The sequence below is a fragment of the Falco peregrinus genome, chromosome 7 (genome assembly GCF_023634155.1).
Source record: "Falco peregrinus isolate bFalPer1 chromosome 7, bFalPer1.pri, whole genome shotgun sequence".
Taxonomy (NCBI): domain Eukaryota; kingdom Metazoa; phylum Chordata; class Aves; order Falconiformes; family Falconidae; genus Falco; species Falco peregrinus.
The window spans coordinates 4,360,759-4,385,807 of record NC_073727.1 but is presented as its reverse complement, the minus strand read 5'-3'; the positions used below and the strand labels follow the sequence as shown (position 1 = coordinate 4,385,807).

Here is a 25,049-nt window from a genome sequence, read left to right as displayed (position 1 = left end):
GAGACCTGCTGGGGCACGCAGCCCTCCCTGCGGCAGGTGCGGCCTTTGCAGGAGCCCTTTGCTGTTGCTCCTTGTGGTGTGGTTGTTCGGCCCTTCTGTGTGCTGCCCTCTCTGCTGCTCGTGGCTGGTGTCACCTGCCTTGGGATAGAGATCGGGTCACCCTTGTGTGTCCTCGCCTCGCTCTCCCCCGTTACATTTCACACTAATTGAGGTAAGTGACACAAGCAGCCAGCAAACAGAAAAGATGCCAACCAGGTAGGTGCGCCTTCACCTTGAGCCACTTCGAATGGACCTGCTCTTCCCCACTGTAGCTCAGGCTGCCAAGAGCTGTATGTTGGGGTCACTCAGCCAGTCTTAAATTTTGGTGATTGAAGCCTTGAATTTATTTGGCTATAATAATAATGCCATACTATAGAGTGCTGCGCTGGAATTGCAGACAGCGAGCAAAAACCACAAGTTTGCTAGTGGTTTTGATAATCTCATTTCAGTTTTTGTTTTCCTTCACAAACCAAATTATTTTGTGACTTGGCACTGGGTTTGGCTGGCAGGGTCAGGAGGAAAGGGCCCACATTTATGTCGGAGGGAGACTGTGACTGGTGTCACACATGTAGCATTTGAAGCAGACACAACACTCTACCGTTGTGCTCTGGTACTCTGGCAAGTTCTTAACCTGGTGCCTCTTAGCTCCATGAGGCTGCCCTGAGAGATAACTTTTGATAATAAAATGAAAAAAAACAAACCCATTCATATGCTATTTACTTCTGTTGTTTTACCATTTTCATGTGATGTTCCATCAGCAGCAGAGACCAGCTGGGCAGCCTGCTGCTGAACATCAGAAGATCCCTGATGAAGCACACTTTTGAGGTTAAGTTTAAGTCAAATGAGGTGCCTGTACTTCTGAGAGAGACACAACAGATTTAAAGTAACATTTAATGACTACACAGGAACATGAAGTGTGTTCCAATCAGACAGCACTTCTGAAGAGAGTCAGACTGCAGGAGTAGTCGTGGTTTTCTTCTGGGCATCCAAATCAAAGAGAAGACAGTGCTGCTGGCGCTTGGGCCTGGAGGACACAGGAAGCACTGCCAGCCCCAGCCCTCAGTGGTGCTCAGAACCTTTCTGCTGCTCTGCTGGCCACTGCCCTGATATTGCCATAAACTTTTGATGGAGGGCTTCCTGCAGAAGAAAGCACAAATGCAGTCAGCAAACAAGGTAACGTGTGTCAAAACAGGTGTTCTGCACTTGTGTCTGTGTTAAAGTGGAGAAATAAGCCCAGGGGTGAGAAGGATGGCCAAGATCAGCCACCTTCTCTGTTACTGCAAGTGCAGAGCTGAACTGCAGTGGATGGGGGTTGCCTCCTTCAGCTTTCTAGACAGTGCATTCACAACAGCCTCTTGGGGAATGCTGCAGCTAAATCAAAAGGCAGAAAGTGCTTTCTGCACCACAGAGAGGGGTTTGGAGCCAGAAACCAAGCTCTGGGCTCCCTGCTGCTTCTTCCCCAAACCCTTCTCTTTATATATATATATATAAATAATATATATGGGCAATGAAGCCAACTCCCAGAAAGCTTCCTGCTCCAAAAGCAGGTGTGGACGCACCAGGGGAGAAGGTAAGACCCACAGAAAGCAATCTCAAACTGCCAAGATCTGTTTCTATGTAATAGAGAAGATAACAGGACTTACCTAAAATTAGATTGCAAATTGCTGTTCGAGCCATTCTGATGTTCTGAAAAGATCCCAAAATATGAATTTTCCTGTAAAAAGCAAAGTAGCATCAGTTAGGCTTTTCCCCACTATCTGATTACATAATTGATGAGTTGGATGTTGAGAGGAATGTGGAATTTCAGACCAGTGTACTAGTTCCTATTCTGTACTTGTAAATAAATCCCCCCACACCTCAAAACAAGAAAACTTACAACATAAAATCTGTGCTCTCCTACATCCTTTTTAAAATAGATGTTAACTTTTTGTGAATTTAAGAGTGTAGCAGCTTTATGGAGGAAAACATTGCAGGGCTGGTGGGTTCAACACCAATTATTGCTAAGGAATTCTTCGCTGTGGGGAATTACTCAGTTCTAGGTGGGCTGGTGACATTGGCAGCATTCTCATAACAAAGGGTCAAATAAGTACTCAAATAGCAGTCATTAAAAACACCACTTCAATTTGTTTTACTGCTGCTCTCCAACGGTTTTGGAAAAACCCTCAAGTTGTCTTTCTTCCTGGAAGAGGATACGGATCAGTTATGGGATGGTGCTCTGCCTGGAAGAAAGTCAGTACTTACGCGTCAGCAAGAACAATTCGTGTCCTGGTTACGTTTTCTATCGTGAACTTTGTTTTTCCGCCTTTTCCTGCTATTCTCCCTATTGCTCTTGACAGATGATCTCCCTTCAAGGGTTTGACTAAAATGAGAAAAATGCTCAGTGTAACAACATGGAGTGTATTTTTGTAATGCTCCCCTTGTTCAAGTTACCAGACACAACCCATTTGAAGTAATACAAAAGCAACTTTACAATGGTGAATACAGAAGTGAAAACAGCATCCAGTGCTGCCAGCCGTGAGGTCTTTAGTATCAGCGAGCAATTCTCATACAGGGCTCCCCTTCGTTACTGAGCAGTTAAGACTGAGGAAAGAAACAGAGCCCAAGTACACGCAACACCAGTAGAAATGAAATAGAGCAGATTTAGGTGCTGCTCTGAGGAGTGCCAGTGATACATGAAAAATCACTTGGAGTGACGTAATTTTAAGGATGAGGGTTGGGAGCGGTTTGTTGGGACATGTTAGAAAAATGACCACCCATTCAAGCCACCTCTACCTAGACAGTAATTCTGTGTAACGGCACAAAGGTTTTCCTGATCCCTGAAGGTAAGTGACATGCATAGCAGGGGGGAAACAAGAAAAAAAACCCTGCAGATGGTATGCACAACTACTTCAATACTGCAGCAGAAACTACTCACCATCTGTAACTTCAAATGATTCTAGAAAAAGATCATCTAATCTGATGAGAGCAAGAGCATCCTGAAATATTAAGAGATTTGTTACTAGCATGAGTGTTACAGTACCACAAGAGTTGAAAGCTCACATTTTATTTATACATGTAAACAGGGGACATGAGTAGTAGTTCACCACTTAACGGGTTTGCCCACATCAAACAGGGCAGGCTAGACTGACTTTTTCAACAGCAACATCAATTTTTATTTCTGTGTAGAGAACCCTACATGTGCTTAGCCACCACCACCTTCACCCACCCCCAGCAGTACCAGTGAAGGCCGCAGGAGACTGCCTGCAGCAGTGCGCAGCCCCCGTAGCACTGCAGAAACGGGGCTGGTTTTCTCAAAGTAAAGCTTTGAGTTTGGGAAAGACTGAAGGGTCACTGGCTGGGCCTAACGCAAAATGAGCAGTCTGCACAGCTGCAGAGCATCTCAGAGCCCTTTACTGCTTCATGCTTGCCTCTCACATACAGTATTTCCTCTGTTTCGTCATTTTAATGACGTGCTGTTTGAAGGTTACTTTTTTTATCCTGCATTAGCCTAAGAAACTAGAATTGCATGCAGTCACAATTTCAAACAAATCTATTTCTAGAAGACCACCGAAACATTTTTATTCCTTTCTTACTGTAATTTCCAGAGAGGCCAAAGATGACATGCAAGTAAATTCAATTTACGTCATGGTCCAGCCACTGGGAGACTTACCTCTACTTGAAACCCAAGTATAAATGCTTTTACAAAATCAGCTGCTTTCGTTAGAGCACTGAGATCCTTTGTCTCTTGGCAAGTCTGCAAGGCAAGAAGTTACATTTGCAAATTAACTCTCTGCAGGCAGGATGAGGACTTGAAAAATCTAAGAGATAACAGTCTAACCATAAAAAAAGCCATATTCAGATCATGCTCCTACACCGTCTTTTACTGAAAGTCTCAAGTAACACACTTTGTGCCTTTTTATAACATTGAACCTCAAGAACAAGAATGCATCAACTACCACAGCCTGTGCCTGGAGGGGAGGGAAAAAGAGATGCTCCTGAAAAAACCCCACCACTGACTGAGGAGAACCCTTTTTATGGAAAAAACCACCCCCAAACCAACACAAACTAACCTGCAACACAGAACAGCTGGAAAAAGAGAAGGATGATGGCAGGAGGCAGCTTAAGGAGAGAAAGTTAATCTATTGACAATATCCTAAAGGTGTTTTAGCAGGTGAACAGAAGCCTGGACAGGCTTAATAAAACATACGGGATTAGAAAGATTAACAAGATACTTGGAACCAGGAACAAACTGACCCGACAAAGGAGCAAGTATTGCAGTGTTTAAGTTTTATATATGGTTTTTCCCCACCCTACCAGCAGAGGCCACAGGATTTGCTGTTTGGCACATTTTTTTCAGTTCATGTTCTAAAACCAAGCATTCCTCTGCTACCAGTGGAAAAGCTTGCACACATCTGCATTTACAAAGCCTAACGGGGGCAGCTTGGAAAAGAGCAGTTTTTGAAGCTGTAAGAAAAGAAAAGAAAAGCAGGAAACTCTAATTAAGGAAGATACATTAATGTCTGGAATACATAAAAAGTATTCTGAAATGCCATATATGGCTTCTATGCCACGTCAAAGAAATGACAGAAACTCATTCCAAAGTTTTCAATCATTTTACGTTCATGATAGATACAGACAAAATGAAATCTGCTTGATCAGGAACACAACCACCTCACTTTCCAACCAGACATCATTTTGTATCAAAAAGCGGTGTAAAATCCCAGCTTTTTCACCTGCACAGTTATTCAGTGGAACTGCAAGAGTTCCTGCTCTTCCTCACCTTTTCTTCCAAGTTATTTCTAAGTGTAAGTAAGGGATAGTTCTGTCACCTTTCCTTTAGTTGCTACCGTTGAACTGGCAGTAAGGTTCAAAGTTAGGACGCAAAATTCCTGTTGGTGTCTATATTTTCACTACTATGTTAGAAGATCTCATAACGCCAACGTTGCTAACACAGTAAGTTGTATGTCAAAAGCACAGTGTGAGCTTTGGATGTACATTTACAAACAGCTGGGCTCAATATTCCTAAGAAGGAATAAGGCTAAAGAACGAGCACCTACAAGATGTACAATTATGTATCGGTATCTGTACCATAAGCTATTGCAGCGCAATCCATTGAAGAAAAATCAAAAGCTATTAAATTACAGGCCCTTCTGCCACAAACAAGACATTTTTAGATTCGGTGGCCCCCTCGAAAGATGCTGTTAATTCAAAAATGTCAGTATTTAGGAGCATACCTAAGTGTTTAGTAGCCTTAAATATCTGGAGAACATTGCATTCCAAAACTCTTAACACGTAGCCTAAGATCCTTAATCCTCGAGTATGTCATTTTCTCCTGAGGAGGCAGGAGTGATGTCCCCCCACCAGCTTGTGCTGGCCCCTCCTGGAAGAGATCAACACTTCTGAGCTTTTCCTGCATCAGCTACTGGCTTCTAAGCCGTAACTGGCAGATTCTGATCCCCAGTGAGGGTTCTCTGGTCAGGTGCAACTACACAGTTCCCATTTTCCGAGGCGTTATCTGGGATTTCCAAGGCTCCTCCAGCACTGAGATCTGTATGAGCCTGGAATTCTGGCCTGCTGTAGATGTTTTTTTGTTAATCATCTCATTTATTTCCTCTAATGTCCCAGAACTAGACCAAGAATAACTCTGAAGCACCCAGGTGAGGGGGGGGCACCCCTCGGGGCCAGCCAGGGGGGGCAGGAGCCGTCCTTACCTTGATTTCAACGTTCCTCGTTTTCAAATTAAACCTGATTTGCAGCTGCAGATGCTCCACGATGGGCGTGAATATCTTCATCCAGTTCTCCTTCAGCGGCGTGTACCTGTTGGCCGGCACGGGCACCTTCCGCAGCTCGCCCTTCCCAACCTGGTGGGGGGAGCGGGCGCTGAAGCGCAGGAAGGGCCAGGAAGGCGCTGGGGGCGCCTCAGCCTCCCCCCTCCCCACGTATCCCCTCAGCCTCCTCCCCCCCCCCCCCCCCGCGTACCCCCTCAGCCTCCCCCCCACACGTACCGCCCCAGCCTCCTCCCCCACCACGTTCCCCCTCAGCCTCCCCCCTCCCCCGCGTACCCCCTCAGCCTGCCCCCCGCTCCCCGCGTACCCCCAGCGCCTCGGCGGCCACCGGCGGGAAGGCCGGCCTCTTGCTGGGCCGCGGTTCCGCCGTGTCCATAGCCGTGTCCGTGGCGGCCCCCCCGGCCGCCCGCCGCTTCCGCCGGCCGCGCCTGGACACGACGCTGGTGAAGCCGCCCTCGGCCGGGGCCGCCGCCGCCTCAGCCTCCATGGCGGCCGGCCCGCGCTCCCGCCGCGCCACGCGCCGCCTCAGCGCCCGCCGGAAAGGGCCCGCGCGCCGCCCCGCCCCCGCCGCCCTGCTTCCGCCGGTGCCCGCGGCCCTGCCGGCTGCGCTGGGGGGCGGGCGGGGGGTGCCGGCCCGGGGATGGCGGCGGCGGCGGGCCCGGAGCGGCCGCAGGTGGTGGCGCACGTTCAGCAGGCGCTGAGCTACACCCTGTTCGACTGCAAGTGGGTGCCGCGCAGCGCGCGGGTGCTGTGCCTGGGCAGCGCCGCCCGCGGCACCGGGCTGCTGCAGCTGTACGAGCTGCGGGGCGGCCGCCTGGCGCTGCTGCAGGAGGTGAGCGGGGGGTGGGGGGTAGGGACTGTGAGAGGAGTCGGGGGTGGGGGGGGGGGATAGGGACGGCGAGGAGTCGGGGGGGCGAAACGGGTCGGGGTGGGGGCCTGTGGAGTGAGAGGAGTGTGTGGGGTGAGAGGGGCGGTGGGGGGGTAGGGGTGTGAGAGGAGTCGGGGGTGAGAGGGGTGGGGGTGTGTGGGGTGAGAGGAGTGGGGGGGTTGAGGAGGGTAGTGGGGGGTGGGGTTGTGAGTGGGGGTGTGTGTGGGGTGGTGGGGTGTATGTCTGTGGGGCGAGACGGGGGGGTGTGTGGGGTGAGAGGGGGCTGCTGGGGTGCGTGGGGTGAGTGGGTGCAGGGCTGCGTGGCCCTGGCGTGGCGGGGTGTGTGTGGCTGTGGGCTGAGACAGGGGGGTGAGTGCGGGTACGTGCAGGCTGACAGGGGGCTGGGGGGGGGAGTGAGTGGGTGCGGGGCTGCGTGGCCCTGGGGTGGTGGGGTGCCTCACCCCCCGTGCCATCCCCTCGGCAGCACGAGGCCCCCAGCCCCACTCGGGACGGGCCCAGGCCCTTGCGCCACGCCGGCTGGCGCTGGGGGCAATGCGCAGCAAGGTGCAGGATTGGGCCTGGCTCCCCTCCTGGCTGGCATCCCCTCTGCCCTATATATGCAAATCAGCAGAGACAGCAGCCTCTAATGACTATCATTAACAAGCTAAAGTGCAAATACGTATTTTTTTTAAGACCACTGAACTGGAGTCTCTGCTTTTCTCTGAAATAAAGGCAAAGTGTGATTTGCCTGTGATAGCATTTTGATTGTGTTTTATGCCAAAAAACCTATGTACGTATTTCACTGAAACGTGCCACCCACGGACTCTCAAGAACTGCTGCCGCACTGGTGTCGTGTTTTCCCATGTACTGACACAGAATGTATCCTTTTTTAAAAGATCGAAAAGGCTAAACCTCTAAAATGTGGAACTTTTGGTGCTACATCTCTGCAGCAAAGATACTTGGCTACAGGAGATTTTGGTGGAAACCTTAACATATGGTAAGCGCGGATACTCTCAAAGCTTTTTTATTTGATGTTGTCAGAGTCTGTCTGATGTTTCTGTACAATGGCTGCCTTCTGTGTAAGATGCTCCTGGTGCTGCATATGGTTGGGACCTAGTTGTAAGCTTCGCTGGCTACTGTGTTTGGACCATGCCCGTTTTGTAAAAGCAATGTGAATTCTGCACAGTGGTTGAATTCAAAGCTGTTTTCACTTGCATCTTCTGCGTGCAGCTACAAAAACCTGTTAAACCTCTGCGAGGCCCTCTTCTGAAAAAAGGCTTTTGAATGGATGCATGAGTGCAAGTAAGAGTTTGTGTTCAGCCTAATTTTGATGTCTAGATTAAATACATACTTTTAATCTTGAAGTTTCAAATGTTGTTTTCAGGTCCCTGAACGATTTGTATAATTAACTTGTGTAGATAAATTGATTATCAAATAAAGTTACAGGCTGAAAAAGAAGGTGTTCATTATTATTATTCTATTTCCTTTGCCAAGGAACTCTTCGTTCTGTTTTGCTGAAACATGGATTAGTCACTAGTTGAAATCTAAAATAAAATTCTGCAGGATTCTCAAAGGATGAGAACCTGTGGGAAAGAACTGTGAAACTCGTAGCTGGATGCAACTTCCATTTGAAGAGCAGTAGTCAGAGCTGGGTGGGGATCAGTGAATAAGGTTGGTTTATATACTTACTGAAAGTAAAGTTAATTGGAGTATTTTGATCTGTAGTGTGATTAATTTTGAGCCCAACATAAAACCTGTTTGTTAAGGGTTTCTCTGGTGAATCCCACAGCTGCCTTTACAAACAGGGAAGTCCAGAACTGAGCAGAAACTTTTGCACTCGTCTAAAGCAGTAGCCAAAGAAGGAACAAAGACTCATGGTTCTTAATGGTGACATCCATATTTTGTTCCCACTGTTAATCTGAGCTTATATACTTTGTGCTCAAGTTTCCTCTCATTTTTATACAGATCTTGAGTGTCAAGGAAAATGCCATATTGTCTGTTCTTTTTCTTTCTTACCTAGGAATTTAGAAGCTCCTGAAATACCAGTGTATTCTGTGAAAGGTCATAAGGAAATCATAAACAGTATAGATGGTGTAGGTGGCTTAGGAATTGGGGAAGGTGCACCAGAAATTGTGACTGGCAGTCGAGATGGTGAGTTAGTGAACTCTGAAAGTCTTTTCAGTTACGCTGAGAAAGTAGTCTGTGAGCTTTGATGGCCGGGCTCAGTCTGCCATCTGAACTAGTTACAAATCTGTTGCAACTAGTTCTTCATACACTGTCTTTTGAATCTCCCTTGGCACCAATTTTCTCTAATTCTTTTAGAGCTGCAGATAAGCAAAAGATACTGTTGTCACTGAGCATGGGACAGAAGGGATACAAAGCAGAATAAATACAAAATATCAGCTAGAGAACATATATCCTTAACAAATACTTTCGCTTTATTTCTGGTTTGATATTTTTTCCCCCTCCTTTTCCTCCCCCTATCCACTAAATGCAGTCTGGCTTTCTGGAATTGAAAGAGGTGCTCCTGTGTTTTGAATGGTCAGGCTGAAGAGCAGAGGCCTTCCCTGGGAAGATGAGCACAATGTGACAGTGCACCCAGAATCCAAAATCCATTGTGCTTCTTTCACAGGAACTGTGAAGGTATGGGACCCCAGACAGAAGGATACTCCTGTCGCTAATATGGAACCTGTACAGGGAGAGAGCAAAAGAGACTGCTGGACAGTAGCATTTGGTAATTTATCAGATTATAACCGTTCCTCTAATATGACTGTGCTTTGACAATTTACCAGAGTATTTCGGGATGTTATGGAATAGCTTATTTTGTATGGACACATAAGTAACACATTGTGGTTTTCAACGTTGCCAACTGTAGGTGTTTTTAATGTTTTTGTTTGGGTTGGTTTGGTTTTTTTTCCCAAACAAGCCAATTTTGTTATAGCTGGGGTTTGGACTCGTTCTCTTACCACCTTTGGTCATCATCATCCATGATGTTGAAGGTCTTTTCCAACCTAAATGAGTCTGTGGTTCTGTGGTTTCACAGATAAGCTGTGCAAGCTTTATTTGTATGCCTAGGAACATAAAAACAGTATATCCAGCTGCGTTGTCCCAAGGACAGTAAATGTTGCAGTGCTCATGTAACCAATCACTGTTCTGTAGTTCCAACTATCAAGCGTTAAAGCGTTAATTTAAGAAAAGATCCTTGTAGCTGAGAGCTAATTAAAGACAACTGCGATGCTTGATGTGTGCTCTGCATTTTTCTTCTGGAGAGAAAAAGCTGCTTGGGTTCTACACAAGCTAGTATTTCTGGATTAGCTCTGGTTTTGCCTCCAGAGTTGGGGACCAAGTTTTACAACTGCTAATAAGCGCACGGATTATAATAGCAAATTTGATAGTAAGGAGATGATATTTCCTGGCAAGAAAGTGCAACTGTAATGCTTGTCGCAATTGATAGCTTTGTTTTCTGCTTTGATGAACAGAGCAAAAAAGCGTCCTTCAATTTTTCTTTTGAGTTACTGAAGCTTGAGCCAAGGCCAGGTTTATCTTGAACTACGTGCTCTGGGCTAACTGATTTCAGACACTGATGTGCTTCCTTGATCCTGTGAGCTGAGGGGTTTTGGAGGTGGTGATGTCTAGTGATGGCCATGGTAACACCTGGGGCCTCCCTGCGGCTGTGTCTGCAGAAAAGCCTTCTTGTCCCACTCACATTTCATGCTTGAGAGGCTGGTTCACGGGCTGCTGAACCACTTTCCGCTCCGGTGCCATGGTCCTGTCTGAGGAGTGTGGTTTATAGCAGATGAAGATTTAAGAGAAGGAATGTATTTGTAGAAGTTTACAAGAACAGTGTGCAGTACTTAGTCTGTGCGGTTTAGGCAGTAGTTGGCAGAGGGGATAAGAATTTTGTTCGTATTTTTAAAAGAAACAGACTTGTCAGTTTTGAAGCTGTATTTTTCTGTACACTTTAGGTTTGAAAACCAGCCGGTTCTTTAAATCTTAATATCCCAATAGTAATATTTCTGTGGCATAAATGTAAGTTGAAATTTCAGGCTTAGGAGGTCTGAAATGTACAGATGAGAGAGGGTTTCTCTGTTTTGATTAACTCTTTCTCTGTGCCCAGGCAATGCTTACAATCAAGAGGAACGTGTTGTATGTGCTGGATATGACAATGGGGACATTAAATTGTTTGACTTAAAAACAATGTCACTACGATGGGAGACCAACATTAAGAATGGGGTAAGGAAACCATAAAAGTATTTTTCATTCCAGCTCCTATGCAGGATGGAAAAATTAAAAGGACTGTTCGTCTGAAACTTACTGAGAAGACAGTTCTGCTGAGATTGTACCAAGGAATCTTTTTCTTTAGGTTCAGCAAATTGAACCTCTTAAATTCCTGGTCTGGATAGCATGGGGTGTTCTTCAGTTGATTTATGCTTTCAGATTATTTTTTTATTTCCAAATAGGTGATATCATTGTAAAAATAACCAATGATTAATATATATTTACAAATCACAAAACTCCCTTTTTTTTTCTCTTTAGCAGTTGGCTGAATTTCAAGCCTGAATGTTGTTGTTTGTTTAATATTTCCAGGTTTGCAGTGTGGAGTTTGACAGAAAAGATATAAATATGAACAAGCTAGTGGCCACATCGCTTGAGGGAAAATTTCATGTTTTCGATATGAGAACTCAGCATCCAACCAAAGGTTTTGCTTCTGTTTCAGAGAAGGTATGGGGAAACAGAATTTCTTAATAAGAGACGAACCTTTTGAATATAGGCTGTCAAAGTTCTACTGGTCTAAAGCGCTGTCTTTGATAGGTGATTAGATGCCCAGGGTACTGGGACGCTAACTGGTGTGGCCACAGGTGCACGCAGTGGAAGGGCTCCTGTGCGTCCAGCTGCCAGCGCTCACCCAGGTTTCCTCCCTTTTATAACCTGATATTTGGGCTTCTCCGGCCTTCGGGTTCTGTTGCAGTTGCACCTCTGTGCACTCAGCTGTGCCCCTGGTCTGGGAGTCATGTTATGGAAGGCCATATTAAATTGTGATGAGCATGCAGATTCAAATCTTAAATATATCCCCAAACAAAGTGAGCCCTCTGCAAACGCTTTTCATCCTGCAGTCATCACACCTCTTGAAAAATAGAAATAATTACTCTTCTTCAGAACCAAACTTTTTTGACTGGGATATTAAGAGTGAGTGAAAGGATATATAGGAGAGACTTAGTGGCCTGGAGGCTGTTAAATATAGAGAACTTTTATAACCTTGTTTTCTTCCATCTGTGACCACTGTGTTGGTTAGTTTAAGGTCTTTATAAAACAGTATTTTTTAAATTTTTTGTTTTTAAGTGAACAAAATCTGATGCTAATTAGAGAAAAGTTAACTTTTGTGGTGAAGTTGTCCAGGACTTGCCTAAACTAGAAAAAGCTGAGTATCAACTTAATATCTTTATAAATTAACATGTTCCAGATCACCATTCAAAGCAGATAAGATGTTGGAAGTACTTTGATTAGAGAACGCAAAAAGTATTTACTGAATTATTGTTTGTAATAATCAAAATGTGAAAATGGAATTTCTTACCTTTACTGCGTTTAAGCTTTTCGTTTTGAACATTTACAGACAAAGATGCATTAAGCCAGAGTACCTGTGTTGAGGTTTTTCCCTAAGAGGTTTCTTTTGCTGTCTAGCCTTGCTGTGCTCTGGCTGAGATGTAAATCTGAATTGTAGATTGCTTGTTGTTTTTGCACAGTGTTTGTAATGTATTCCCTTCCAGTCATGATTTTGAGAGATGTCAGTGAAGTGAACCCTGTGACCGGGTCATGTGAGAGCCTGGGAATCCCGTAGTTCTTGAGCAGTTCCAAAAGCCATGCTTATGCAGCCACGAGCAGTTTGCTCGTGTGGCCGGTCCCAAAGAAGCTGAGGTCCTAGCGAGTGGTAGCCTTGGTAGGGCTGCTGCCTTATCCCTCTGGAAGAGCGGGGCGGGTTGCAGGCCTGGCTTGGCTCCTCCTGTGTGGGAACTGGCTGCTCCTATGCCAGCAGGTTGCAAGGCTGGAGGAAGGAAAGGTACCTCAGAACGAATGTTCCAGTACCCATCATGGGAAGGCCAGGTTCTCTTCTTTTAAGATTCTGCATGCTTTCCTGTAAAGCTCATCCGTAACCGACTTTTATGTAATGCTGATTATTTTATTTTTTTTATTAGGCACAAAAATCTACCATATGGCAGGTTCGACACCTACCACAGAACAGAGATATATTCATGACAAGTGGAGGAGCTGGGAGCCTTCATCTCTGGAAATAGTAAGTGATGGTTCTCCAGCCTGCAACAGGAAGAGTAAGAAAACCATTTAATGTTTTAAGAAAGAATCTTCCTGAAAATGATGAGTGGGGTCCTGCTTCCAGCTTCAGAATATCTAGTTAAAATTACTGCTTACGAATGCAGTAGGAAAGGGTGATTTCAGTGTCAGTACTTGATCTGGAATCTTGAATTAATCACTAAAAGAACATAACAGCAGCACAGGTGAATTTTGCCCTTGTCAGTTTTCTTAACATAACCAAGAGCTAATTTTATCCTTGGTTAACAAGGTGATAAATGGAAGAAAGTGGATTTCTTAAAACTCTCATATAGTAACAGTGATGTCTGAAAAGAGTACTGAAAGCCTGAACTTTTAATGGTTCTAATGTTTACATCTTCTTCTGTTAGATGGCAAAATAATTTAATCATCCTGAACGCAGTGAAGTAGGTGCGTTAATTTTCAATGGGATAGCTGAGATGAAATTTTCTTGCCTGTGGTAAAAGCCAAACAGTTGAAACATGAGGGGCTATAGAAGAGAGGGGTAGGATTCAAAACTTCCTGCCTTGTTTTTTCTTTCATGAAATATTTACTAAGTATACAGTGTGAATATAGCTGGATGCGATCATTCGTTATTTTTAAGACATTTGTTTGCCTTATCTGTAGCACAGAGGAAACCCTTCTTTTGAAAATAAAGAGGATAGTGGTGTGTTTGTATCAGTAAATTCTAAGTGCGTGTTTTTGTGTACTTCTCTTATTGCCAGTGAGTACCCAGCTCAGCGCTCGAAGAAGGATTCTGAAGGAGCCGAGATGGGGGTCGCAGGTTCTGTCAGTCTCCTGCAGAACGTGACTCTGTCAACGCAGCCGATTTCTAGCCTAGACTGGAGCCCTGACAAAAAGGGACTGTGTGTTTGTGGTGCCTTTGACCAAACTGTGAGGGTGCTGATAGTTACGAAGCTTAACAAAGTTTAACAGGAAAACTAGAAATTCTGATGGAGAAAGCAGTATAGTTTGCAGTCTCTAAATATGGGAGGGAGAGCCCTCCTGATTTTAATTTAATTTCTCCCGTTCTAAAACTGGATTAAAGAAATAGAAACCAGATCTGTCTGTTGAAAGTTGAGAGACGTGCAGTTCGAGTTGTTTCAGTGATTGTGCCGCAATGGCTTGAAGTTGCCTGGGCACAGAAGTCTTACCTTCTAGAAATGTGAATTTACATTTAAAATAAAATGTGCCTTTGTGTTAGCACAACCTGTAATTTCAAAAATCACTTTAAATTGTGTTCAGTTTAAACACATTGCAAATCTGTTCACACTTGTTAAATGGCTCGACTTTTTTTATATATAGTATTGTCCATATGCATTCATGCAATGGAAGCTACTATATGCTCCCTCACAGAAACCCTGTGTTATTGGATACATTAATTAGAATGTGTGTTAAAGTGACTTAGGATTCTTTAATACATTACAGAAACTATAATGAATGCTGAAATATTCAGATTTAATGAAGTAAGCTTTTTTTAAAAGATCATATTAAAATTAAACTATTGAGAAAAATGCAGTGTTTTATTATTTTAGTTTGGTTTTGTAACAAGTTTTTATGTTCTGGTTTTGTATCTGTCTGCAACTTGGTATTCTACAAATAAAATTGTGTGGAGTGTTGTCTTAATAAGAACAAAACCTCTTATTCAAACATCTGGAGATTTAGAGAAGGAATGTACTTGTGTAAGTTTACAGGAACAGCGTCAGTACTTGGGTAAAACTTCACTAGTTTTGCAGCAAAAGTCACTAAAACTTACCTCCATCCTGAAAAACTTTATAAGGTAGCCAGCTTGCTGTCTCTTTTTAGTGGATTTGGTATTTCTTCAAAACCTGATGTGACAGGGTAGCTTTGTTACTGTAGTTTCACCTGAACTTCTCATTGTAATTCCTTTTATCTCCAGTGTGTTTCTTTTCTGATTTCACCAGCGTGTGCTGCTGGCAGTTCTTTTTAGAAGGCACATCCAGTGACTGTCCCCTATTTATGGATGTGTGGTTGGGGCTTTCATAATTTCAGTAAATGATGATTTTATTTGGCACTTCTTTGCCTGCTGTTGGCTTTCAGCTGACTCGTATGTGTTTATGCAAGTTTCAGTTTTTAACTATTGGTGAAACCAGATTGTCATAGGAAAATGTCGACTTTCTCCAGGTTAACAACGGGAAAGCCCCTGTGTGGCCGTTTTTGCAAAGAAGCTCTGATTTCTCAGACTTCGGGATGAGGAATGGGTAGCTGACAAATTCAGGCGAGTCACCTGTGGCACACCAAGCCTGACCTCCCAGGGACGGCTCCCGAAGGTGGAGGCTGGGCTGCCGGGAGAGACCTGCTGGGGCCTTATGTCTGTCCTGGGCCTGCCACCAGCTGCCATCCGAGCAAGGTGCAGCTGGAAACGGCCACGTACGGAGGGTAAGGCAGGGAAGGTGGCAAATGGGGGAAGCAGCGCGGAAGCCAGAGAGCAGAGGGGGAAACTGGCTTGAAGGGAGAGTTGAGGAGATGTGGTGGAAGGGCAGCACTAGGGCTGGGGTGAGGTATGGCACAGATGCAGACCTGGCACTGTGTGACGTCCTCGGCTCTGCAACCTTCCCCAAAGCTGTCTCTTCAGTTTGCTGGGGCTGCTGAGCGCTCTGCTGCAGCGAGTCACATGCTAGAGGCTGAGGCAGGGCTAAAAGGTCTGAATGTGCTGATGGATCCAAACTGGACCTGGCTATACTGCTGTGCTACTGCTGTGTTACAGTTATTTATAATACAAAAATTACAGCTTCCCAAAATCTAGAAACATTACCCCTCCAAACAGAAAAATGTTACTGGGATAGTGTTAGTAAAATGACACTGGGATAGCAAAATTGCAAACTTAAAAGGGAAATGGGTTGCAAATTTGCCTGTGTATTGTGTATTGTCCAGCAGCTCTGTTCTGGAGAGCACGAGGTGACAAGCTTTAGACTGAGAGACTTTGGACTTTTTCTCTCATCTAAGATTCCAGCTAAATACAATTATTTACATACATAAATACAATAAAAAATGAAATAAAATTGTCCTTACTAACTCCTGGGTTTCTTAATTGATTAAACCAGGTGAGGAAAGAGAGCAGCAGGCACCTGTGGGTAGAAAAGGCTCACAAACTATTAAACCTTAAATACTGCAGAACGGAGAAATCATTAATGCTTGTGTAGTAGAAGAGGGCCAGCAGGAAAATTGCAACAGACCGTAAACCTGATGCACCTGTGGAGGTGTATGCTGTTAGTAGGCTGCTGCTGGGCTCTAGCCTGCCTTCAGACACAGACTCTTGTGCCTCAGGACTAGCAAGGGCCAGCGGGGATGAAAGCACATTGATCAGACCGGGAGGTATCTGAAACAGCAACAAAAGCTTAGCTGCCAGGAGAGCAGCCCTGAGGTTTGACCGGCGGGAGCCCACCCCCCTGTGAAGGAGGCATTGTGCTCAGTGGCTTGGTGTGGGGAGGGTGCCCCGGCTGTGGCCAGAACCATGGGGATGCTCTGGTGAGGTAAGTTCCCAGTGCTGTGGGCCAGCACCGAAGCTGCTAAGGCTGACCTCAGAATTTCAAGACCCCTGAGCAAGGGCTAATGAGGTCTGTCCATCTGTCAAAAACGTGCCTCGCTAACCTCTGGTGCAGGTATATGTGCAGGTTTCACTTTGGCTTGGCAAGCAAATGGCAGGTTGTGTAGCACGCTAGATGTACGTAGGTCCGCAAGTGTTCTTTCAAGGGATGTAGGCTAAATATTTGGTGGAAGACCAAGATTTATGAGATCCAGCTGTCTTCCTTATGACTTGATGGTTTGCCTTGAAGTGTAATATTTAGTATATGATTTTTTTTTTTTTGACACAAGTAATCCCATCTGTTTGTGTGCATAGTGTAATGCTGAGAGCATATTCTGAAATTATTTTAAATGTTGTCCCTCTTAGGGTGCATCCCAGCAGGAGGGAATAGGGAGAACTACTGCTCTGCAATCTTGGCTGCAGCTTGCTTTGAGAAGCTGGGGGTGTGGGAGTTCAAAGAACCAATTCAAATGCTTTGAGTCTAAAATGCACTGCTCAAAGATGGCCTCCATTAGCTTTGTGCTGTAAATAAAATATACTCTCTGAAAGGCGTGCTAGGCAGCAGAAATTTGTGAAAATACGGTTTCTCTCTTTAATAGTAACTGAGTCAAGCACAGAGAAAGCTCTCAGTATGGGTTCCTGTGAGGGAAAACAAAGAACTCTTGAGTGCAGGCCTGGGCTTTTGGTGATATTTTTATTATGTACTTAGCCTAGAGCAAAAAATGTCCCTTCCTTATACAAACAACTCCAGGGAGCACTCCTAGCGAGCCTACATGATGGTGATACAAATTAGAGCAAGAACTAATAAACAATGCTTCTTAAAGCTCCATGGGCCTCAAAAAGATTGAACGTATGTTGCCTCTGGGTACTTAATTTTGGGATTAATTTTATTTGTTGATTTGCAAAGGAAGGAATGCATTTCCCTCATGAGTGGCTGGTTTCATGAAAATACGTGATGGCTGGCATGGCAAGAGTTTTCAAAAAGCTGAGAGCTGGAAGGAGGCACAGATGAAGGGTAGTGCCGTCTTTGTTCAGGAAAGGTAGTATCTGTAAGTATCTGTAGTATCTGAAAGTAGCTGTATCTCTGTGCCTGGAAAATGAAAGATGGTTAACTGGCTGGAGAGAAGGGCTGTTGCTAGTGCCTGTACTATGCTGTATCTCCTCAGAGGATTGGGTTTCTGCTTCTCCCAAGCCAAACAAGAAACTTAAGCAGACCAAAAGCTGCTTGTGGCAGCCTAGCCTGCTCTATTTATAGTCCTTCCACCTCTTGCTGAAGACTGGCACCTTGCCTCTGCAGCCTGGAGGCTGAAGAGCTTAAGTGTGTTCTAAATAAAATCATAATGCATCAGAGATTAAATGCACAGGGCCAAATCCTCTCTGGTGCAGCACGGAGGAGCACTCTGGAAAACCCCTGCCTAGCCCAGGGCGAGGGAATGGAATGTACTACCGAGTTGGATGGCTCTGCTGTGAGTGACCACATTTAACAAGTATATCTGCTTGGCAGCTATCGCTTGTTTCCTGTGCAAACTATCCCTGTATGCTCATCGAAGAGATTAATCTGTTTATGGGCATGACTGCAGCCAGAGCATAGGTACGTGTCACACAATTTTGCTGGGGGTTTTTCAGGTTTTTTTGGCAGGTTTTATTTTGTTTTTACCAGGTGCTGCCCAAATCCCTTCACATTAACATAGTTACTTCGGCCTTCACCATTGGTACAGGTCCTCGGAGATTACAGCCTTCCAAGGTTTCTGTGCAGGTAGTCTGTATTTGGCTGACAGTATATAGTTTTCATCACCAAAAAAATAATAATCATTAAAAAAAATTACAGCTTTGCCATGACTTGGATTGAATTTTAAGCGAAGTAGGGCAAGTTATGGCTGTATGGGAAGCTACAACACAGTGCACTGTCAAGGTGGGTGAAACATCACCTATTGTCTCTGATTTTAGCAAAGTTCAGCTGTGATATAGAAGGTATTCAAAACCAGAATCGGCAACAAAAGAGCCATGACAGAAGAAAGGAATGAGAAGAAAGTTAAGTAGCATGCCAGCATTTGAGAATTTACCCAATCAAGTTAGAAGGGCTCATGTGTGAATGGTATTAGTTTATAATTGCTTATTGCTTGTGCCATCCAAGATAGCAACTGTAACTCTGAAGGGCAGAGTTAAAGCAGGCAATAAATGGCAAACCTGTGCACTGCACAACATACACTAACATCCGGAAGTGCATGTGCCCTTACCTCTTCACAACCACTGATGGTGTTAGGGACATCACGAAACTGGTGCACAGAAGACGGGGAATTGTGTGGAAAAAAGACACCTGTCTTCCGGTAGTAACTTCAGACACAGCAGATAGAGCTTGGCAATACTGTTCAGTTAATCTTCTCTAAATTATTGCCGTCAAATATATTCAATAGCAAATAGGGATTGTTTGGCTAAGCCGACTGATTTATAAGTGAGAAGCTATTAATTTGTGCTCTGCATATTCATCACTGTAATAAACTTGTCTGAAGTTGGTATTGACAAACTGCCAGAAAAGATGTTGATTTACTACTCTTCCCTGCCCGCCCCCCCCCCCCCCCCCCCCATTATTAAGCCTGCATTTTCTTTCTCCTGATGCCGTTACTGCTGTATTTTCAGTAGCACATGCTCTGAACGCAACAACTGCTCACTCCTCAAAGAATGTCTGGATCACAGTCTGTATGTCTACAGCGTATTTAAAGCCTTTGTGCAGGCAAGATATTTTGCAGTAGCAAACACAAGGCCCAGCACTTTGGGCAAGGGGAACAGTTGGGCAGGAGCTGGGTGTGCAGTGTAAAGCGTGGCTGTGGAGCTGCCCGGGGCAGGGCAGGTTCAGCCCAGAGGAAAGACCAGGTGGGATTTCTGTGGAACCGGGCAAGAGCTGTTTGGTGACTCGGTGATGTGGCCAGTTCTAGCCTTGGCTGCAAAAGGTTTTCATTCCTTGCTGGCCTTTTTGGGAGGACCTGCTTTTCACCCGCATGGCCTCCCTTGCAGCTGCACAGTGTAGTCCACAGAAGACACTGGAAGGGGGTCCGTGTTGCTTGATGGTTGCAAGAGTATCTAGGGTCTCAAGGGCAGTGAGTAGCTGCCCCATGCTCTGGTCTTCCTCCTCCTCAGCCACCAAAAAGGTAATTGCCACCCTGCAGCAAAGGGGATTGCAGCAGAATATCTCCTCCCATAATACTCTCCAGTGTTACACTTTTAACTAGTTGATCTGGGCCAACTAATAATTGTCCCAGTAATTTGCTGGTGTGATTCAGGACTGTAGTGTGAACAGGAGCTGCTCCTGATAGGCAGCCTGTGTGTGGTGGCCCTGCTTTGGAGACCAGCTCAATTTAACAGTATGGTCACAAACTGTCTCTGAGCCTGAGAACAAGCCTGTCACTGTTTAGCTTAATAGTACAGCCCCAAGCTCTGGGACAGATGTGTCTGCTCCAGTTTTCTCTACTTCCAAGAGATCTCCTTCCCTTCTGCCTGTCCTCCCCTACCTCCACAATGTTAGTAAATCTTTAGTCACCGTCTCTGTGTCTGGGGATGTGCAGAGAGAGCTGAGCTGCAGAACCACATGAAGGCACCTGTAAGTTCCCTTCTCTGTTGAGGCTGGTGGTAAAAACAGCCTGTACGGAATGCACAGATTGGGGTTCCCTTCCCAAACCAGTAGCTGCTTGTTCTCCTGTCAGTGTGCAAGAAGCCACCCAAGGTTGCCAGCTTCTCAGGGTATTGCCCGATCAGAATGTTACACCTGACCTTAAGCATGGCAGTGAAGCTGAATATTTTTCATCACTGTAAAAAGCCCATCAGCAACATAAATAAAACAAGCACAGGCAAGCTCTCCTAGGTTGCTTGGGATTTGAAGGTTATGAAACATTTAAGACATTCTCTGAAGCCAGAGGACACATCGGTTGCAGAACGGCAGTAAGGCCCACAGACCTGCAGAGCAGTCGAGATGCGATGGGACCTTTTTGTGTGGTGGTCATTCAGAAATAGAAGCTCAGCCTGTTTACCAGCTTGCATTGTATCAACTGCCCAGTGTTTGACTGACTGTTACGGTCTTGCAGTTGAAACTACTCTTTCTTTCAAGTAAATTACTGTTAAAGTCTCCAAGTCCCAACTGCTTCCAGTTCCTTCTCTTACAGGCTGCTTACATTAAAACCCATCGCTGGCAGTATTTGTGTTTTATAAAATATTGAGGACCTGATTTTTTGTGTGAACATTTCCACCAGCACAGAAATGCTACTTACCCTCACTTTGCACAGACATGAATGGCTACATGTGGTGCAAAGCTGTAAGTTGTTCTTATTCATGGATTTGATGGGAGGGCTAACAGAGCTGCACCCTTCCCTGTGTCACAGAGCACAATGGAACCGTGCACCCCTTCTATTGCAGTAGTAGCCATTTCTGGCTCTGATGATGTGGGGATGTTGCTCCAGCCCATCCTGCATTCGCCCACCAGAAATAATCCGACAGTAGTGGTGTCCTCTGTATACTAAAGGCTTTTTCCTCCTGCTCTCTTCATCTTTTGTCTTTTGCTTGTTGCTTAAGATTTTTGAGAGTGAGAATCTTCTCATGAGTATTTCCAGCTTGGAAGCACCATGAGGCTCAGGTTTCTAGGTAGCACAGCAGCAACAACGAAAAATAACAAAAAAAGGTATGTGCAGCTAATGAAATCTGTTAAGTTCAGTTGCATGCCATGCTAAACCTTTCATTTTCTGAGTCATCAATCTTCCTGCAGAGATGACAGAATCTCTCCTTTGTGTTTCTTTCTGGCATAGCTCAACCAGGCAGGACTTTACGGCCTGTTCAGCAGATGTGGGGGACAGACCCTTCCTGCTGCCTTGCAGAAGTGCACAGTGGCACGGGCCTATGGCATCTTCATATCCGGCAGTGTTTTCCCTTCCTGACATTCACATTCCCTTCCTCCCACATCCTGCTGTGGTGGAGTGTATGAGAAACATAACAGCAGCCACACTGGGTGAGACCAAAGACCCTTCCAGTCCCATATCCTGCCTCTTCAGGGGCCACGTGCAGATAAATTAATATAAAAAACCCCTCTAAAATGACAACTGCAATTTGGGTCCTAAGTTTAATTTACTCCTAAAGTTGTCCTAGGCTTCCTGCTAAAATGAAGTTGGAGTATGAAATATATCGTTCTACTGAATTTAGGCACAGAAGCTAACCACTGAGAATGGTGGAATGCTAATGCATTTAGAAATAAACCTCAATTTCTAAGACAATTTACTTCCACAGTCTTAGTGAGAGAGACAGATATAAAAAATTACAGCTTTACATACTAATTGTAAGAAATACAATCTTACAACAGTATCAGAACAAATACTCTACACATAGTAGATTGCTTTCAATTTATTTCTACAGTTTCCATATATAAACATATATAACTTAATAGATATATCTACATTCAGCGAATAAAGCTTCGTATGTAAAGTAACCAGATATGGTACCCAGCACTTCACCACATCCTGTCATTTAATCTAGTTGGCATGAACACAAGTGCTTTTGATCTGTACTATCTTTATCTCAGTGTAGATCTCATCCCCCCTATCTGTTATGTTAAAAAAGCTTTAATCAGAGCGTTTAAGCTAGTTTTATTAAATTATATTATTTTTCCTCCTCAAAACAAAGGTACATCAAGCTCATTTCCTTCTTTCCATGTACTTTTACATCTGTGTTTTGATTAGAAATGTTGTTTTCAAAAGGGAAAAGAGTCTGCATTTAGTAGGTTTAAAGCCATTCTAATTTAATTTGAGCTTAGAAAAAAAGGTATTTCCAGAGCATTTTAACTGAAAGGTGAGTCTAAGTTCACCTGGGCTTAGGCTGCCACATACACTGTCCCCAAGCCCAGCAGACTGTACTGCAACATGGGAAACTTTGGAGCTTACACTCCTTTCCCACTGTCCTAAGTGTCGCTCTAGAGTTTTTTTAGTTCCTGAAGAAGTGAGGCAGCCCTGTGGGTTACCCTCAGGACTCTGTTCCCCTTCTTACCCTATCTAGTGGCTGGGCACAAACCTGGCAGCTAGATATCTTGCACTCTTTTTCTGGACTCACCATCTGCCTTGTAATAAACCACTGCAAGATCTCTCATTCCTGCCCTGCCTCCATGCTCTCTGCATATATCTGGCCTCTGTAGAATGCAGGCAGAGACTGAAGTTACTATAAACATGCCATTGAGCCAGGCAGCTGCCTGTAACTGTCCTTTTATGAGTGTTTGCCTTCTGATTTACCAGAGGAAACATCAGGTACTCACCCCTCTTCTATGGAGTTGCAAGCGCACGTAGGCAGGCAGGTACTGGCAAGCAGATGGGTGTTCATGCTTCAGTTTACTCCTGCTACACCCTCTTCTGGTAACTTGCTGGTGTGCCTACACATCAGATTGCAAATTCATTAGATTACACTGCAGAGAAACAGGCCTCGCAATCACAAAATGCCTACCCTAGCAACGCCCAGTGTGGCTGAGGCCCTTCAGACACAAGTGTACTAAACACACTAACATCTCCCAGACCGGTCTGCTCACTCTGACCTGGGATTTTGAAAGGTACCATCTCATCCTCTGCTTTTTAATAACTCTGGCCATAACTTGACTTTAAACATGCTAGGCCAGGAACTGTCATGAAATGGTCTGCAGCTCAGGGAATGCAGGTGCAGACTAACTCACTCTTGAAATGGTTTAAAATGTGATGTCGCACAAGTTTAGACAAACGCATCTTAAATGCAAGCTACAGACTGACTAGAGGTAACACAAAAATTCTCAGTTAATTTCAACACACAGCTTAGCTGTACTCTCACTGACTTAATCTCGTTTAAGTCTGTGTCAGTTTAGCATTTCCAGCGTGGTTGCTGAATCTCTAGAGGTTAAGACAGAGACCGACAGAATAAAAGGCATTCTCTCTGTGTTTGGATGTACTGGCTTTCCAGTAATTGCTAGAAAGGGCTTATGGTGGACACCTGATAAAAGTGTCTACTTATAAAGGTTGAATTATTTAATGAAGTAACTCTCCTGCTCTATTAAGACTCACATTAAAAGGCCAAAAAGAGCAATTAGTGTCAGCAGCAGCTGGATTTGCAGACAAAGCGATTCTATTGCTTTATTTTCTCCCTTAGGATGACTATAGATGCCTATTACAACCACCTTTTGCTTTTGGTCTGATTTTAGTGTCTGCATTTCTATCCTGCTGATGATTTGTTAACCCTTTTGCTACAAGTAGCTTCTAGCATCCTTCTTTGTATTCATACCAGATTCACAGCAGAAGAATATAGGCTATTTTTTTGTTATTTATCTTGTCTTCTATATGAGCATCTCCAAAGGCTTTTTCAGTGGCATTGCTTCTGGGAGTTGGAGTTGCCACAGTTGGTCTGTACATCAGACTGTGATGCTTTGCATGACCCAGCCTGTAAACATAATGTTTCCAGTGATGTCAAGACTACAGGATTTGGCCTCCACATCTGCTCAACAAAGAACATTGTGACTCTGCAGGAGGCAATATATAGTATATACAATGAATAAGATACATCATAATAAAGGAGTAATTGTGTTAAAGATGCCTGTCACTGACTGCTTTGGAGAAAATATTCAAGATTGTTTTCTGTTGTTTTGGGAATGATGGAGAAAAATCAATAATCATTCACAGGCCTCTCAAATGAAATGGCTTCCATTAAGTACTGGATGGCAGTATAGCTTTTTGTGGATAGATTTTTGTATAGATATCCATATATATAAAAAAATAATATATTTTCAGAGTGGCATCAGCATAAAACAATTGAATTATATGAGCTGTATCTCAACCAGATTTTGGCTAGAATAAATGTAAATCCTTAACTCCTCACTCTCTGCTCTTGAAAACCAACCAACAGCACAGCCATTTTAAGCAGAAAATGAATGCTAATATACCTAGTAATCCTCTGAGTGAACTGCCTCAAGAAATTCCAAGACTTATGGCGCCTAATATGGGAACTCCAGTTAACTGAACAAAAGTATTAAATCTGTAGTAGTTTGGAGCCAGTAGCAAATCTCTTAACAAACATAAACCACTAGAAGGAGACAGAGAGCCACACTGTATGATCATGAAATACTCTGAGTACAACCTGTACTGCATTAATGCTATACATGGTTACAATCTTCTACAAACAGAGTTGGCTGAATCTGAACACTGATCAGCATGCGTTGCATTTTCCTTTGATTTTGTAATTGAAACAAATTACTTGGTTTAGGAAGTAAGACTCTGGCAGAAATGTCTACCTAACTTTTGGTAAATCAATTAGTCCATCAGGTGACTTCTCTCTCTGCATTTCCCAACCTATGATGTGAATACTGAGGTACGGATGAACTAAACATACGTCAACTGTTCTAAGGTCCTTATAGACATTTGGCGCACTGGAAGCGCAAAGTATTATTTCATTTAGGAGTGCAAGTCTTGCTATTTCTCTGCTACCCTTCAGAGTGTTATATTTCTGATTTTTTTGGGGGAAAAAAACAAAA

At 44.3% G+C, this 25,049-nt stretch overlaps 2 protein-coding genes across 2 annotated transcripts; one reads left to right on the top strand and one right to left on the bottom strand.

Annotated features, from left to right (window-relative positions):
• Nucleotides 1-911: 911 nt before the first annotated feature.
• PNO1 (partner of NOB1 homolog) lies at nucleotides 912-6,366 on the bottom strand. The gene is made up of 7 exons (XM_055810006.1): nucleotides 6,112-6,366; nucleotides 5,730-5,879; nucleotides 3,689-3,772; nucleotides 2,954-3,014; nucleotides 2,281-2,398; nucleotides 1,683-1,753; nucleotides 912-1,176 (listed from the first exon to the last, which is right to left on the bottom strand). Exons 1-7 carry the CDS (start codon nucleotides 6,289-6,291, stop codon nucleotides 1,109-1,111), a joined length of 732 nt encoding a protein of 243 aa, XP_055665981.1. The 5' UTR covers nucleotides 6,292-6,366; the 3' UTR covers nucleotides 912-1,108.
• Nucleotides 6,367-6,444: 78 nt separating this feature from the next.
• Nucleotides 6,445-14,969, top strand: DNAAF10 (dynein axonemal assembly factor 10). The gene is made up of 8 exons (XM_055810002.1): nucleotides 6,445-6,636; nucleotides 7,569-7,669; nucleotides 8,693-8,823; nucleotides 9,305-9,406; nucleotides 10,790-10,905; nucleotides 11,260-11,394; nucleotides 12,864-12,961; nucleotides 13,719-14,969. The coding sequence occupies exons 1-8, from the start codon at nucleotides 6,445-6,447 to the stop codon at nucleotides 13,924-13,926; spliced, it is 1,083 nt and encodes a 360-aa protein (XP_055665977.1). The 3' UTR covers nucleotides 13,927-14,969.
• Nucleotides 14,970-25,049: the final 10,080 nt, after the last annotated feature.

What these genes read in the sequence shown, in the direction of transcription:
- DNAAF10 (XM_055810002.1), top strand. Translation starts at nt 6,445, where the DNA reads ATGGCGGCGGCGGCGGGCCCGGAGCGGCCGCAGGTGGTGGCGCACGTT. An exon ending in GCCTGGCGCTGCTGCAGGAG is followed by an intron (nt 6,637 to 7,568) that starts GTGAGCGGGGGG and finishes CTTTTTTAAAAG; the next exon opens with ATCGAAAAGGCTAAACCTCT. An exon ending in TTGCTTCTGTTTCAGAGAAG is followed by an intron (nt 11,395 to 12,863) that starts GTATGGGGAAAC and finishes TTTTTTTATTAG; the next exon opens with GCACAAAAATCTACCATATG.
- PNO1 (XM_055810006.1), bottom strand. Translation starts at nt 6,291, where the DNA reads ATGGAGGCTGAGGCGGCGGCGGCCCCGGCCGAGGGCGGCTTCACCAGC. An exon ending in ATCATTTGAAGTTACAGATG is followed by an intron (nt 2,399 to 2,953) that starts GTGAGTAGTTTC and finishes TTCTCATTTTAG; the next exon opens with TCAAACCCTTGAAGGGAGAT. An exon ending in AATTTGCAATCTAATTTTAG is followed by an intron (nt 1,177 to 1,682) that starts GTAAGTCCTGTT and finishes TTTCTTCTGCAG; the next exon opens with GAAGCCCTCCATCAAAAGTT.